The sequence below is a fragment of the Colias eurytheme genome, chromosome 4 (assembly GCF_061535395.1).
Source record: "Colias eurytheme isolate Ceu_HAF_F1 chromosome 4, ilColEury1 Martin Lab GWU primary, whole genome shotgun sequence".
Classification (NCBI taxonomy): Eukaryota; Metazoa; Arthropoda; class Insecta; order Lepidoptera; family Pieridae; genus Colias; species Colias eurytheme.
Window position 1 is genome coordinate 9,934,410 of NC_142983.1, and position 16,539 is coordinate 9,950,948.

General features: G+C 31.7%; 2 protein-coding genes across 3 annotated transcripts; one reads left to right on the forward strand and one right to left on the reverse strand.

Moving 5' to 3' along the window:
• Positions 1-3,034: 3,034 nt before the first annotated feature.
• Positions 3,035-13,638, forward strand: Tbc1d15-17 (TBC1 domain family member 15/17). 2 transcript variants are annotated; one of them, XM_090101409.1, is made up of 10 exons: positions 3,035-3,206; positions 3,847-4,039; positions 5,249-5,668; positions 6,132-6,303; positions 7,144-7,240; positions 7,950-8,366; positions 8,759-8,946; positions 9,375-9,501; positions 10,472-10,694; positions 12,223-13,638. In XM_090101409.1, exons 1-9 carry the CDS (start codon positions 3,165-3,167, stop codon positions 10,691-10,693), a joined length of 1,878 nt encoding a protein of 625 aa, XP_089957535.1. In that variant the 5' UTR covers positions 3,035-3,164; the 3' UTR covers position 10,694; positions 12,223-13,638. The 2 variants fall into 2 exon arrangements, with proteins under 2 accessions (XP_089957535.1, XP_089957534.1); XM_090101408.1 differs by having other exon boundaries at positions 10,472-10,657.
• A 1,328-nt stretch (positions 13,639-14,966) lies between these two features.
• Positions 14,967-16,314, reverse strand: LOC149909171 (zinc finger Y-chromosomal protein 2-like). The gene is made up of 2 exons (XM_090120249.1): positions 16,135-16,314; positions 14,967-16,050 (listed from the first exon to the last, which is right to left on the reverse strand). The coding sequence occupies exons 1-2, from the start codon at positions 16,276-16,278 to the stop codon at positions 15,049-15,051; spliced, it is 1,146 nt and encodes a 381-aa protein (XP_089976375.1). The 5' UTR covers positions 16,279-16,314; the 3' UTR covers positions 14,967-15,048.
• Positions 16,315-16,539: the final 225 nt, after the last annotated feature.

Below are 16,539 nucleotides of genomic sequence, written 5' to 3' on the forward strand. Positions count from 1 at the left end.
GCCTGCTTGAATCGTCATTTGACAATGATTGACAGTGACACTACTGTAACGTCCGGAAACTGTCAACTGGAAACCGTCCAGAAATAGCTAAACTGGCGTTGTCCGCGTTTAATGCCACATTCACACTCTTCACACTCTTTGACTAGGACTAGGGACACGAAGTGGACTCTCTGCGATATAATATAATGAATAATGATTATGCTATATTATTATTTAGATTAGGGGTGTCTTCCGATATGCACTGCAACCACTGCACAATGCTATCACTGTAGAAAAATTCGTTCCGTTATGGACTGCCAGTATACTGCCGCAGTACCCTAGGGAAATTTATGACGTCATTAATCGCCGCCATATTCTACTGTGAGCACTGGCGTTTTCGAGGTAAGGTACTCGCAGTACTTTGATCACGTGATCAGTCCACAGAGCAAGTAATATGATCAGTCAAAACCACTCGAGTGCCTAACGTCTTATAAACAAAGCTACAGTATAATCAGAAAATTTTAAAGTTCTGTAATTAGTTTGGATTAATAAATAAAACAATGGAAGAATTGCAAAAATTAACTTTATTAGACTGTGTTGAAAATGTTCAATACGAGCTGAAAGTTCTTTTTTATTCTTTTTTATGAAAAAGTACTTACTTTTATTATATTATAAATTCAATTTACAATTAATATTAATTAAAATATTTTTAAGTACTGTCCGTACTCCAAAACAGTTTATTTCTATGTTCTAGAAAACTTTAATACACTCATTTGAATGCTGCGTCAAAAAATGCGGCTGACAGTATACTGGATTGCCTTAGATCATTAAGTAATGGATGGAGCACGCTGGCAAATGTTCTAACTAAACTTTCTGCCGATTTTGGTGCGGGGAGGGTAACTCACACTTTGAAACACAATCACACATTCACTAAAATAATTTGTGTCTTTACAAACTCAAACTATTACAAAATTGACAGACTAGCATGTTTTTGCACACATACATCGATTACACAGAAAAATCTCTGTACATATACGTAATAATACAATCGCTCTAAAGGGATGTAACCATATCGATATTACAAAAATAATAATTTTGTTGAAATTAGAAATAACATTAATATAATATTCATAAAAAATACTACACAGGTCATTTGTAACGTTTTCATCATTATTATATGCATACGAAAAAACAATAAAACGCCATTTTATTTGTATTTGAATATGTATTTATTCAACACATCACATATTATATTCAATAAAATAAATATCGGTCCAGAAATTTTTATTATTTCTGTACCGAGGTGTCCATTCTGATTTTCTCCCACAGCATTCAATCCACCTTAGCCTTAAAGCAGGATTTTTTGTAAATCTGAAATGTACGCAATATTAATACATACATATAAACAAAGTAGCTGCTCCGCGCGGTTTCACCCCCGTGGCTCCACTCCTTTTGGTCGTAGCGTGATTATATATAACCTATAACCTTCCTCGATAAATGGGCTATCTAACACCGAAAGAATTTTTCAAATCGGACCAGTAGTTCCCGAGAATAGCGCGTTCAAACAAACAAACAAACAAACAAACTCTTCAGCTTTATAATATTAGTATAGATTACATAATAGAAAGGTTACAAGATTAACATTACAAAAAAAAAAACGGCTAAATGCGAGTCGGACTCGCGCACGAAGGGTTCCGTACCATTAAAATGTTATGCCAGTTAAAAGTAACCGAGCGTAAATTTTAATAAATTATCTAAACAAGACTTACAAAATAAACATTATACTCCTTTTTATGCAGTTGTGTAAAATTTTAATATAATAAAGATTAATTCTCATCTCATTTCAAATTATACTTAGAAAAATATTTTTTTATCGACGTTCAAGTTAAAAGCAGTCCGTCACTAAGAAAGTCGTAAAAATTTACGACCTTTGAAGCGACGAGTTTTTAAATTCAACTCTATCACTAAGTTCATAAAGATTAAATTTTAATTTCTCTTCAAGATAGTCTCGCTACATCGCTTTATAGTCTCGTGGGGAGTGCGGTTCAATATCGCGTTCTAAATTCAACTTTATCGCTTAGTTCATAAAGATTAAATTTGTATTTCTTTTCAAGATAGTCTCGCTAAATTTGTATTTCTTTAAAATATAGTCTCGTGGGGAATGCGGTTCAATATCGCGTTTTAAATTCAACTTTATCTCTTAGTTCATAAAGATTAAATTTGTATATTTTCTTTTCATGATAGTCTCGTGAGGCCGCATCAATGATCGAGTAAACACATGACTCGATTATTTGTCTTGATCATATCGCTAAACGATACATCGACGATTATTAGAAATTGCATTTAAATTGATATTTACGTAAAAAAAATAAAAAAATACTTAAAAATGAAAGGTTATTCCATCTTTTTTAATATTTGATGTGTTTGACTTGCTTCTGCAAGACTTGACAGCATAAAACGGCATTTTTAGCGGAGCACTCGCAGACGTCCTTTCGATGTTTTACGAATACGCACAGTGTTTGTAATCGATTACGCAAGTAGTTTTTATGAATGCATAAGATTTTTCGATTTGAAAAATCTTATACCTCGGCAAAAGGGGAAGCGCCTGTGAGTGTTATCCATTACGTAATGATCTAAGTGGATTGCGTTCCGTTTTAAATCGTAACCAGGATAACTGGCTATAAAGGAACGGCTTCACAGTATACTGAATTGACGTCACACCTTACAGTGGTCGCAGTGCATAACGGAAGACACCCTTAATAAGAGGATACGTAGCGCGACATGGCAAAAGGACAAAATAAATAATAAATACATATTGTAAAACCATGGAAAAAATATTATAATATATCTACAATGTCACAGAACAAGTAATCTCAATGTAACGATCTTAGATCATTAAGTAGTAATGATGGTAACAAGTTGGTAACGAGCAAACAATCAAATGTTATGGCTGTATTACCTCAAAGTCTTGGCTCATTGATGTTAAAAAAAGTCATACAGGCAACTGTCACTTGTCAATTTTTTATCTTTGTACATTCTTGTTGAAAAATTGAAAATCGTGCTTTGTTGTTTACACCACTTTTTGCGCGTTGGATATTTTGTAATGGCGTGATTAAGATTTATAAAATTTCCTTTTGGTTTTAGTGTGATTGTTTCAAATTTTATGATTGTTGTTGTTTGTCAAAATGTCGTGTAGTTCTAGCGAAGATATACCAGAACAGTGTAAAGTAAGTTAACTTATTTGTTTCAAATAAATTTCTAATTTGAACGACCTTCAAATTTGCCTGTATGCATCCATAATTTACCTCAAAGCTTACTTATTTCTTCTCTATGTGAAACCCATTGCACCATTATGAACTGTGATTATGAATCAAGTACTTATGTGAAATATTAATAGCGTCGGTTATAAGGCAGCGCAGCCCGCAGCAGTATAGTTATTTATTTACAATGTTGATTGTTCACACATTGTTTGTACACAAAAATAATTCAGTGGCGATAGAGTTATCATTATCAGAATCAATCTGCCATGGTTAATATTGAATTTGAGATAAATTAGCTTTTAATTTATCATGATACTCCTGCAAAGATGATGAAATATAATTATTTTTTTTTATTTTGATTACAAAAAAAAAAATTGAGTTTATTTCCGAATCGTCATCATATTCAAACTACACATTTCTGCTTTATGCTATACTTTCCTTAACCTTATTATTATATGTTTTCAAGGAATGATTATGTGGTGCATAGTTAAAGTCTTAATTTTATGGTAGGGTAAGGCAGAATACTTACACAAAACAGATAATATAGCTAAGTTGTATTATTCAAATCAAATACTCACGTAAAACTGAAGAAAATACAATATTTTAGGAGTTGTTCACACAAGATGGAGTGCTACTCAAAGCAAGCATCGGCCGCCCAATATCCGACCTGAATTCAATTGGAATGCTATGTATTGTGCAAAACGGTGATGGCACCAAATGCATCGAGTGGAGGCCTAATGACCTTATCACCATTGATTCGGACACACAAGATCAAGAATGGGCTGTTGTTCACACTATCGGTAAGTTTTATTATTTTGTTGTGTTTAAAATTGAATTTAGGTTTTTGTGTATATTTTGAACAAAGTTTTGCAACAAATAAATTGTTAGGTTTAAGAAAGAATATTTGTTGTATCAAGTCTGTTGGTATGTATCAGGCTGCCACATGGCTGATGCAATATTAAGAAAAATTGTATTATTGTCATAGAATAGATGATTCAAACATTTATATAATTTAATTAAGAATTGTGTGTATGTGAAAGTGCATGTTCATTTTTTTATCGAAATATCTGATTAGTTAATGCATGTTTTGCAGTCTCTAAATAAAGATATCACTCAAACATATTATCTAGTAGTTAAATCATAATAATTAAAACTTGTAACTTATATAAATCTCCGTACAAAACATTTAATTCATAAAATTTAGAATTATTGATAAGATAAATAGGTATCAAAAGTATGATTCACTTTCATTCCTATCTATATTCCTGGAAATAATAGAATATTGTATTCTTGTTTTATCTTTGAAAAACTTGCAATATTGTTGAAGTTTACTGATAAAATATTGTGTTAGGTATGTACTATGTTTTAACAGCTGTTTATTCAATTGCATTTAATAATTAGTAATTGTTTAAACTTTAAATGTTAGTATTTTTTTGTTTGATTTTAAGAGTTATTAATTTGGAAGTAAAACTAAGGTCCACGCAGTTATTTGTATAGCATAGAAATTTAAAATTAGAAATAAAAAATACTAATATGTATAGCATAGAAATTTAAAACTAGTAATACAGAATACATGTGTTATTAAAGACACGTTAATAAAGCTACATAGAATGTAATGACACAGTTTCGCAGTGTTCCAATTAATATAAATAATTCAATCATGCATATTACTTTGACATGAATTCAGTACTATTTATAATATTTGTTTATTACAATATCACTATATTTATGATGCTTTTATTCTTCAGAACGACTGACTCATCGCTTATCAATAAAACTATTAAGCAATAACTCACGCGATATCTTTTAATTTGTCTGTTTTAGTAATAAAATTAGTCATTGTTCAATTTCTTTCGTACTAAAATATTAACATTCAAAGGCTTGGTTACGTCGTGTTACGTAAGAACTAATAAGTAACATGACGTCACTTTAGTTTGCAATGTGGATTGTAGTGTCTTAAATGGTCCTTTATCAAGGCAAAAATTAGCACAAGAAATGATTTTTATTAGGTCGCCGCCAACGTACTCTAAGCGGCAACATGACGTCCGATTATGCTGCCGCCCGCGCTCGTATTGTCCGCATACCCCTAGACGAACTGAAAACATTCAAGGTCACTAGGAACAGCCAGCAGATGCAATTCTCCACAAAGCCAGGCATTTGGCAGAACACATTCTATTTCCAACACGGAAATGCGGAGATATTCGTCGCGTATCTCAAGAACCATGTGAAGACAGCGAAAACTAGGCACGATAGAAATACATATGTGGTTGTCGAGCCTAATAATGAGTCGCAAGTGCTGAATAGATCGTTTGCCGAATTGGATATATTCACAGAAAACACAACTGATGTTGTATGGAATCTCGTGTCGAATTTTAAGCAACGACCTTACGAAACGACTATGGAGGCTTTTTCGAAACTTACTGATATAGGTAAGGTATTATTTGATGTCTTTTCCTTTTTGTCTAGATATATCATGATTTATTTAATTATCGATGGTTATGTTATGATTCAAATGATATTCATGATTTGGGTAAAAATATATTTAAATAAAAATACAATGTTAGTTTATTTGATTCGATCGTAAGTGCGATATTAATTATTATCCAAAAATTTAATATTTATTTTTACTAATGTGTATTTTGTTAGTAAAATGTTAATTTATAACATTTTATTACAATTTATATCAATAACAAAGTAGGTAGGTACCCACACGATTTTTTTAAATTACTTATAACATAATTTTTTTTTTCACATACCCTCACAAGCGGGTTAGCGGGTTAGCATTAGAAAATAATATGTCGTTCCTAATTATAATAAAAGACAATGTGATAGTTTTAATAAAAAAGTGTTCCAACATATCAAATCAATTAAAACACGTGTTTCATTATCCAGTTTATTACGGAAATGAGGGCTTAAACGGAAAGAGGGATGTTAGCGAGGAGGTGGCGGATCTACTGACGCGGAGTATGAGCGCGTTAGAGGATACAACTACGGTGGCGAGAGCGGAGGAATATGAGGTTATTAGTGTTAAGCCTACGTTACCGCCAAGGCCTTGTATTCCCAGGTGAGTGGCAAATAATGACAGGGAATTGTTTGTTTTATGTAATATTGACATGATTTAAAAGAGCAACTATGGAGTTTCTTGCCGATTCTTCTCCATAGATACTGCTTTCCGAATCGGTGGTAAATGTTAAAAATACTTATGTAATGACGATTCGAAATTGCTACTAAATTGTAGTCTAATTGAATAAATGAATGTTTGAGTTTGAGTTTGAGTTTTTGATAGTGAAATGGTGCTAGGTTTTATGATGGCTGGTGACGCTTCCTAAGGCTGTACGATTAGGAGCTAGTGGTGCTATCCATACTAATATTATAAATGCGAAAGTACCTCTGTCTGTCTGTCTGTTACTCAATCACGCCTTGACTACTGAACCAATTTGGATGAAATTTGGTATAGAGATATTTTGATACCCGAGAAAGGACACAGGATAGGTTTTATCCCGGAAATCCTACGGGAACGGGTTTTTCGTTGAAAACGCGGGCGAAGCCGCGGGCGAAAGCTAGTGAAAATATAAAATCGGGGTGTATTAACGAATGCCCTGTACTGGTGTTAGGTTTTATAAAATTGTGTGGATTTGTCACAGGTATAGGGTACTACAGAAACATAAAATATATTTTTTGTGAATTGCCTTTTTTCTTATTTGCCATATTGTTTATGATAAATTCATCTCTCATAGAACTCTTTCTGAAAGTATTGAGTTTATAAGTTGATAGAAACGATATGTATTTAATATAAATATAAAATATGTATAGTAAAACATTCTCTTCAAATAATATTAATTAAGTACTTATAAATTACTAAAATACCATAGCTAAAGCCTAAAGCAATAGATAAATGTTTCAGAGGTACACCCTTATCAACTGAAAAGTGGGAGGGACTTCAAGACACAGACGGAAGGATATTAGAGGTTGACGGTGTTAAACAACTCATATTCAGAGGTGTGAGTATTTTGATTATTAGCTAGTTGCCCTGACTTCGCCTGGGATAAGAAAATAGTCTGTCTTTCGTGGTAACGATGTAGATCTTACGGTATTTTTTTATTACACGCTTTATATTAGCTTCACCTGTATGTTTGTAACCGACTTCTTTGGGCGCGATTTTGACCCACTTTAAACGGCCAGATTTCGTTCAAACTTTGTAGATTTATTTAGGACCGATGACAATACACTAATTTGATAAAAATTTTCTATTTTTTAGTTCGGTTTTCTATAAAAAGCGTGTTTTTTAGTTTTTTTAAACTATTATTATTATTTTGTTAATCTTTCTCCATCATAATGTAGTTCTATTTAGATTATGTATTATTGTTTAAAGAATTTTCATTTTGTAAAGAAGTATTGTACAATGTGTGATGAGTTTGCAAAAATTGTATGTTGAATAACAGTTCTTGCGAAAAGTTTAAGGAAATTATGGATTGTTATTTTTCATTTTAAATATTTTTTAAACTGTTAGAATTAACGAGAATTATGTATTATTATTTTTCACTTACAATATTTATTATTTGTCATAATTTTGAGTTTCTACGTGATAATTTATACCACGTGTAGAGTAGTGCTTTTGCCCCCAAGGTTGTTAAATAATAATTTTAATCTGCCTTACTAATATTTGCCATAAATTACAGTCCTTGCAATAGAAAATATTCCACATTTCAGGGCGTCGCGCATTCAATCAGACATTCAGTATGGAAGTACCTCCTCGACTATTACCCATGGAACGCGACAAACACGGAACTTCGTGCCTTACAAAAGAAAAAAACCGAAGAATATTTTTCTATGAAACTCCAATGGCGGTCCATAACAGACAAACAAGAGTCACGGTTCAGTGAATATAGGGAACGAAAGAGTTTAGTGGAAAAAGATGTAAATAGGACTGATCGGACACATCCTTTCTATTCAGGGGATAATAATCCCAATTTGATAGTTCTGCAAGATATTCTGATGACGTATGTAATGTATAATTTCGATCTGGGCTATGTGCAAGGCATGAGCGATATTTTGGCGCCACTTTTACTGTTGCTGGGCAACGAAGTGGATAGCTTTTGGTGCTTCGCCGGGTTTATGGAGCGGATTGTGAGTATTTTATCATATTGTTAGATTTTACAACACTTTTTAATCACTTTTTTTTTGTTATCTGTGCAAAAGAAGAAAAATATCACGAGATTGATTGATTAAATTTTAATTTTTGTTCATCGTAAAAATGAAAGCGTAGTTAGCGTAATGTATTCTTAAGCAATAAGTACATATAATATAATAGAGTTGCTGGTGTAAAGTCATTTTTTATACCCATCGCCAAAGATCGTACAATGTGGCTAGCTGACATGATTCCTATAATTTCATCTAATAAGTTTATTTTTCAACCAACATTCCAACGATGGACGGAGGTTCTAAATTCATAGCGTACTATTATTTTTAGGGCCGATTTTTCAATGCTTGGATAAAACTTATTTGTTAATTATTTCCAGGCGTCAAACTTCGACATGGACCAAGCCGGTATGAAGCAGCAACTCCTTAACTTACAACAACTATTGACCTTCGCAAGCCCAGACCTTGCCAAGCACTTAGCGTCTAAAGATTCAGGAAATATGTACTTTTGCTTCCGATGGCTGCTGGTCTGGTTCAAACGGGAGTTTTCGCATCGAGATATTATGAGGTTTACTACTTCTATCTTTTATTAAATAAATTAAAGTGTTAGACATATAACTCAGGAACAAATTGGATCGGATTTGAAATATTTAAGGTTCATTGGATTTGTCTCGAGCTAGAGACCAAGATATGATTGTATAAATGTTTTCATATTTATAAATATAAAAAAGGTGTATGGGTGGATATGTAGATGATTGTAATTTTTTCACGCAAAAACGTTTTTACGGAAATTAACAAAAAATTATGGGGTAAAGTACCAATTTAAGTAGTTTTTATAAAATACATATTGAGCAATTTAACAACGCACAATGTAACTTATTTCACTTCGTAGTAACCAGTAAAAAGAAAATAGAAGTGTTATTAAAAAAAAAAAAAACAATCTGCTATATTTTTTACTCTTGATTTGTAAAATTTAAGGTAATATTTTCATTTCAGACTATGGGAGGTGCTATGGACTGGATTGCCATGTGCTAATTTCCATTTATTTATTTGTGTTGCCATACTTGATGCTGAAAAAGATGTCCTTATTAGTGGGGACTATGGATTTACTGAAATATTAAAGGTACTGCTTTTTTGTTTGTGTAAACTTATGAAGTTTTAATATGAAAGAGTAATTTGAAGGAGCAAACTCTTTAATTCACTCGTGTTGTTACATTATATGCTTTAAAAACTGCTGAATTAAAAAATTTACATGAAAAAGGTTCTACCCAATATATTTTGTACAAAAAATAATATGAAATAAATATAATACTAACTAAATCACTTTACACTTTAAAATTATAAGTTAAAGAACTCAATAGCATAATGGAATTGAAGTAAATTAGTTTGTAAGTTCAAACTAAATTTAAAAAAATCAAATATTTAATCTTATCGTTATTTTATCCATGATACAATCTTAGATTTTATCAGAGTAAAACAGTGGCTTATTGTTGTATAAAACATATTCCCAATTCATCAATCATAATTGTCAATTGTGTATGTTATTGTTATTTTCAATTGAATTTATCACTACAGAATTTTGTATGTATGTCTATGAAATGTTTGTAACGCAGCTCCTCAGAAACTTTACATTGACCAATGTTTAATTTATAAATTGTTTGTGAACTTAAAAAATCGGTTGTAAACTGTATACTGTTATTAAACTATGTTGTATATCCCTATTAAGGCATATCAAAACAATTATTGAAATTTTGCCATTCATCATCTAAATTTATAGAACACTAGCTTTCCACCCGCGGCTTAACCCGCGCAGTCAAAGAAAAACCCGCATAGTTCCCGTTCCCGTGGGATTTCCGGGATAAAACCTATCCTATGTCCCGAGGTAAAAAGTAGCCTATGTCCTTTCTCGGGTATCAAAATATCTCTATACCAAATTTCATGCAAATTGGTTCGTAGTTAAGGCGTGATTGAGTAACAGACAGACGGACAGTGTTACTTTCGCATTTATAATATTAGTATGTATTTTATTGCACATGGCATCAAATAAAATGCATTCCCTAACCAACGAAATTAACAAAAAACTCAATTTCCAGCATGTTAACGACTTATCAATGTGCCTCGACGTTGACAAGATACTGAGCACAGCGGAAGGAATCTACCACCAAGTGATATCAGCCCCGCACCTCACTGACCAAGTGCGAGTTATACTCGGCTTGCCCATAGATAAAAAAGAACCGGTTGCCATGACAACGGAGAATAACAGACAGGACATGGAGGAAGTTATGTATCAGATTGGCTTAGATATGAATTTTTAAGGCACGTTGGTATGAGGCAGTTCAATAAAGAAACGATTCTTCAATGGCGGCGCTTATCATTCCCTCTCGCTTACACACGGCCGTTCGGCATGCAAAAAAAAAATGGAAAAATAAAATCACTAAAATGTATTTGATTTTCCCTATAATAGTTTTTATCATAAATTTACAATGACAATTATGCATTTACGAAAGTAAATATGTAATGTTTTATTGGAATTTGACAAAATATGTTCTTTGGGAAAAGTTGTTCAGTTTTATGGGCTCATTACAATTAATAGGGGATTTTGTTACATTCTATATATGTAAATATGATAATTCATATAAATACACAAATACCATAACAAAAAAGTTTGTCAACAAACAATTTGAAATAATTAATTATCCATTTACGTTATTTTTATTTTCTTTTTTGCTGACCCTACCATACGTCAGTGTCAGCTTTGGCCGCCATTGAAGATTCGTTTCTTTAATGAACTGCGTAATATTTTATAGCATGGTAGTGTAGCGCTAGACTTAGTTTTGGAGTGGAATATTGTGTGGAGATTATTGTTAGCTATTTATTCACCTAAAATGTAGATATAGGAATCCATACAACTGTTTAGAGAGTACAAAATGGGCGGCCTTATACCTGTTTAATTAATTTGGATTGTAATATTGTGAATTGATCGATATGCACAATTGTTTTTTATTTCTATTTCAAAATGGTGTCTAATCTAGCTTGGAGACATTATTTTTTTATAACACAAATAGATTAAATTATAGTTTGTTGTTGATGCTATATTATTTTGACAAATTGAATACAAAAAGGGTGTTTGGTTTTGTGTGGTGTTATTTTATTCTAACATTTAGTTTTCGTTTTAAATGTTTATTGAGTATATGATAGCTATATTAAATGTTTTGTTTAGATTTTTATATGGATAATTTTATAACATCTTATTATGTAAAAGTCCTTGCAATGTTTGCTGACAATATTATGGTTGAAATGAAATAATCAGAATTCATCTCAAGTTTGTTTCTTTTAAAATAGTATAACATGAATATGTCATGCTGTTGACAAAAGTAATGTTTAGGAATATTGTCTGTATTAGATAGATATAAACTGAGTTTAGTTTAGAGCACATAAAATAGTGTGTTCTATATTTTGGATATTTTTGAATTACACAATTGACATGCAATAATTTTTCTATGTAATAAGGTTATTTATCAATACTTTAAGATATTAAAAATAAGCAAGTTGTATTATTAAAAACTTTTTAGATTGATAGTTTTTAGAAATATGGTGTATAAGTATAGATTTAGTTATATCTGTTACTATTAATTTCACAGACATAGAGAACCTTTCATTTTTGTATAATTCGCGAGCCAAAAATAGTACAATGGCGAAGTGCATGTTGTCTTACTCACACATTGCTTGTTTGTAATATTCTATTTCACTCACACCAATTTAAAGGCATGTGAAAAAATATTAAAACCTAAAATTATTTTTGTGACATTTTTTATAATAATAATAAGACTAATTTCGATTGCAGGTTACACTCGAATATAACGGACTTCAGATTTCAGTTGTGACACAAACGGTTTGGGCGTTGCTTGCCTAATGTAAATATATTATTATATAGTATTATTGACTGGCCAATGTGTGATAATTTTATATTTTTATATATCAACCTGTCATGGACATTAAAGTACCGCATTCCATACAAAATGTTAAACAAATTTAGCAGTATTGACTATTTTCATAGAATGATCATTTGATTATCAAAATCATGGGCGTTGAAGTTAAAATATACCTATGTTATAAGTCACTTATCTCTTTCACTACTTATTTGTTACTAACTACTTCTAATCATTTTTTTTTTCATTTATTTAAACTTTCCACTGCTCCATAAAGGACCATTATTTTACATATATGTTTTTCTTTTTAATATTTTATTTTTCTCTACTGACTATGCCCATGATCACAATGATAGGTTTTTATATACTATAATTATTAAATATTGAATTCAGTCTTGCCCACCCATGACCCAGTATAGAGATTTTTTTATAAAAGAATAAAATTAATATGTTATTTAACTAATAAATGCTACGCTCATCAAGTGCCCATAGATAAAAAATATTACGAAGGTAGGTGTTAAAATTCTAAACTTGCTATTTTAATCATGGACGTATAAAAAAAGACGGACACCGTATTACGAACAAACAACGTGAAGCCACCATAGTAAGCTAGCGATCGTGTAAAGACAATAAACACGCACACACTCTCACCATAGTAAGCTAGTCGGCACGTCGTGAACTACCGACTGATTAACTGCGTCACTGTTTCACAAAAAATATTTAAAATGCCGTCTTGTGTGGTTAAATGGTGCCGCAACAGTACTATTTTAAATAACAAAACACAAGGGATTACATTCCACAGGGAAGCAAGTTATTTCTTTTATGTTTTAATGACAAAATTATTACGGCAAAATTTATAGAAAAAAAATACAGCCGCCATTGTCAACAGGACAGCTGTTGCCATGGCAACATGGCACACACACATGGATGTTTCGCCGCCATTACTAGGCTTCACTCAATGTTTAGGCGATATACCGTCCGTCTTTTTTTATACGTCCATGATTTTAATAACGTAATTTTATCTAAAAATGTCAATTTTAAAGTTTAATATTCTAAATTATTTTCGTGTCTTATTGGAACTAGGCATTAAAAATAGTGTAAACTAATATTATCTTCTTTTTGTATGGTTGTTATAAAAAACTAATTACTTATAAGATTTAATTCAAATTTCAAGGAGGCTGTATATCATTCAAAATTTCTGCACATTTTCATTAACATTATTGTAAGTAAATTGTTGCTTTATAATCTGTTACAATTATAAAATAGTTCAAAATATGATTTAAAAATTTAATTCACTTGTTTAATGTTTCATTGTTTAATAAATTTATGTACCTGTATTTGGTTGTTTTATTTATTAGATAATAGCATAGGATATATCTTATGCTATAGCATAAGTTTAATTTGTCTGTGTGTAGTGTAAAATAAATGAATGAAATGTATTTTCCTTAAAAATCAGGCTCAAGTATCATGAACTATTGGTCCAGTGGTTTTTCGTGAACAAGTAACAAAAATACAATATATTATAATATAGACCGGGAGATACTGACACAAAATTTCGAGTCATTTGTAACAGGATGGCGGTTCTACAGGGTTCTTAGTACGCAATGACAAAAAGAAAAATGATGGTGTGAACGCTGGTACCGGCGGCTTAGTCGCGTGGGCGTTAGTCGAACTCGTCGGAAAATAGCGAAAGTCAAACGATTTGTAACAGTATGGCACTTATTTTTCCTGTAAGTTTGAGGATCAACAAATATAAATACAAAATTTCAAAGATCTAGGTGTTGGAAATCTTCACTTATATAAATTAATAATAAATTTATTTTTCAAGTATGACAGCACTTTTTCCCCCTACTAGAAGTATGGCAAATATAATAATGGTCACATTTTATCAAATACTCTCCAAAAAGCCAAATGCAATACTGGTACAAAAAGATAGGCGAAATAAAAAATTTTTGCAGATTTTCGGCGGTATGGCGACCATTTGGAATCGTCCGAAAAGTATGGCATGGCGATTTTCGTAAATGGCTGCACGACGATGGTTACCTGTGCAAAAGTTAGCTTGGTACAAATGGTTGAATAATTGTTTTTTTTAAATCAACACATTCGCGTCGGTATGGCGGGCTGTAAGTCATACCGGAAAAGTATGGCATGACACTACCGCCTACTTCTTTTTTATGGGCTATCGGTAAATTCTAAAATTTTTGTGTTACAAATCGTTTGACTTTCGCTATTTTTCCGACGAGTTCGACTAACGCCCACGCGACTAACCCACCGGTACCAGCGTTCACACCATCATTTTTCTTTTTGTCATTGCGTACTAAGACCCCTGTAGAACCGCCATCCTGTTACAAATGACTCGAAATTTTGTGTCAGTATCTCCCGGTCTAATAGTTATGTCAATCCTAAAACATTTTCGCATTCAAATAAGAGACTATCAAAAGAGGAGCTATCTATGAGAAAGATTTTCTGTTGTTCAAAACAGTCTGAAACATACTACAGCTATTTTCGAAATGGGAACCATTGAAAAGCTACATTTCATTTCATTCAGGTCGTTTCATAATACATAAAGAATTTGAGGGAGTATATAGTAATTCATTTAACTGTAAGATCATGAAAATTGTGAATGAATTACCAAATAAAACACAAAAGTATAGCTACACATTTATTCAATCCATAAATACATAATATACAAAATGATGAGATCATAAAAATACTTTGTACTTCATATAAATAATTATATCTTATAAATTCATCATCAAACCAGATTGAGTTTGGGAGTGTGATTTCAAATGTACATTCAGGCCGTATCTAGTTTGATATGATTTATCACACAAATGACAATGGAAGTTCTTAACACCAGTATGGGTTAAAGAATGCCGCTGCAACTCTGATTTAGAGAAAAATCGTTTACCGCAGCTCTCACAAGCATACTTTGTTTCTTTTAAATGATTCTTTCGTATGTGTGAACTACGAGAACTGGATGATATAAAGGTTGCGTTGCAAACTTCACACCTGTGATTTCTAGTTCTTTTGTGATTCCATAGAATATGCGAATTTAGGCTACCTGGTACTTTGAATTTTTTGGGACAGTATTTACAGCTATAGGCTCTATTATTGCTATGTGTGAGCATGTGGATTCTTATATAGCCTGGAGGGTAGGACTTGCCACACTGATCACATTGCCGCAATAGTTTCTCCTTGTTGTGCTTATCTTTAATTTTATTTGGGTTTGGTTGGCACTGATGCTTCTGCAAATCTTCACCTGTGTAGAAACCCGCCCAGCAGTTCTCACATATAAATGGACGTAAGTGAAGTTTTCTATGCATAATCAAGGAACGGAAATCCTCAAACTTTTCACTACAATACTCACAACTTCTGCCAACTGTATTTTTAATTTCATGGGTGTTTAAACAGTGGATACTTAGCAATTGAGTTGAAGTAAACTTAGCTTTGCATTCTACACAATATATTTCTATAGCTTCTTCTAAAATTTTACTGAATTCATTATTTTCATTCTTATTAGATATTTTTTGATTATTTTGGTACAGCTGTGATTCTGATTCCTGGTCATCTTCTGTTAAATAGTTATAATTATCACCACTTAATGAATCTGTATAATATTTGGCTTTTTCTGATAAAGTTTTGGCACTCGATTCGATGAGAATTTTAAAAGAATAAGTTATAGTAAGTTGGTATACACAATTTATACAGATGTTCTCTGGGAAGTTATCTTCTTCTGATATCTGAAACGGAATAAAACGACATTAATTTCGTTACTGAGCAAGTACATAATAACATCAAATTGAATTGAATGAAAACTTCCTAACCCTGTAGTTATAAAAATTTTGCAAAATATCGGTGAGACGAACATCTTCTCCTGCAATAGATATAACGCTATGAATATGTTTCATTTCTTTTCCATTGCCTAAACAAGTTCTACAGCAATTATTATAATCCATTTTGTTATTCATACATTTATTTAAGTTTTAAAAGATTTTATCGCTAGATTTTGTAAATAAAACAAACGTCAATAGAATAAAAATAACAATATGTCAAATGTCAATTTACAAAAAGGGGTAGTTTCATTAAATAAGAGAAGAAGAAGAAGAAGTTGAATACTTATATAATTTAAATTTAGTGGAATTAAAATATCTATTTTTCTGCTTTTTTTTAATTTATAAAAATTTAGATCACAATAATTATTCATCGGGCAATATTTATCTACAGATCAG

What these genes read in the sequence shown, in the direction of transcription:
- LOC149909171 (XM_090120249.1), bottom strand. Translation starts at nt 16,278, where the DNA reads ATGAATAACAAAATGGATTATAATAATTGCTGTAGAACTTGTTTAGGC. An exon ending in AAAATTTTTATAACTACAGG is followed by an intron (nt 16,051 to 16,134) that starts GTTAGGAAGTTT and finishes ATTCCGTTTCAG; the next exon opens with ATATCAGAAGAAGATAACTT.
- Tbc1d15-17 (XM_090101408.1), top strand. Translation starts at nt 3,165, where the DNA reads ATGTCGTGTAGTTCTAGCGAAGATATACCAGAACAGTGTAAA. An exon ending in CCAAGGCCTTGTATTCCCAG is followed by an intron (nt 6,304 to 7,143) that starts GTGAGTGGCAAA and finishes TAAATGTTTCAG; the next exon opens with AGGTACACCCTTATCAACTG. An exon ending in AACAACTCATATTCAGAGGT is followed by an intron (nt 7,241 to 7,949) that starts GTGAGTATTTTG and finishes TCCACATTTCAG; the next exon opens with GGCGTCGCGCATTCAATCAG.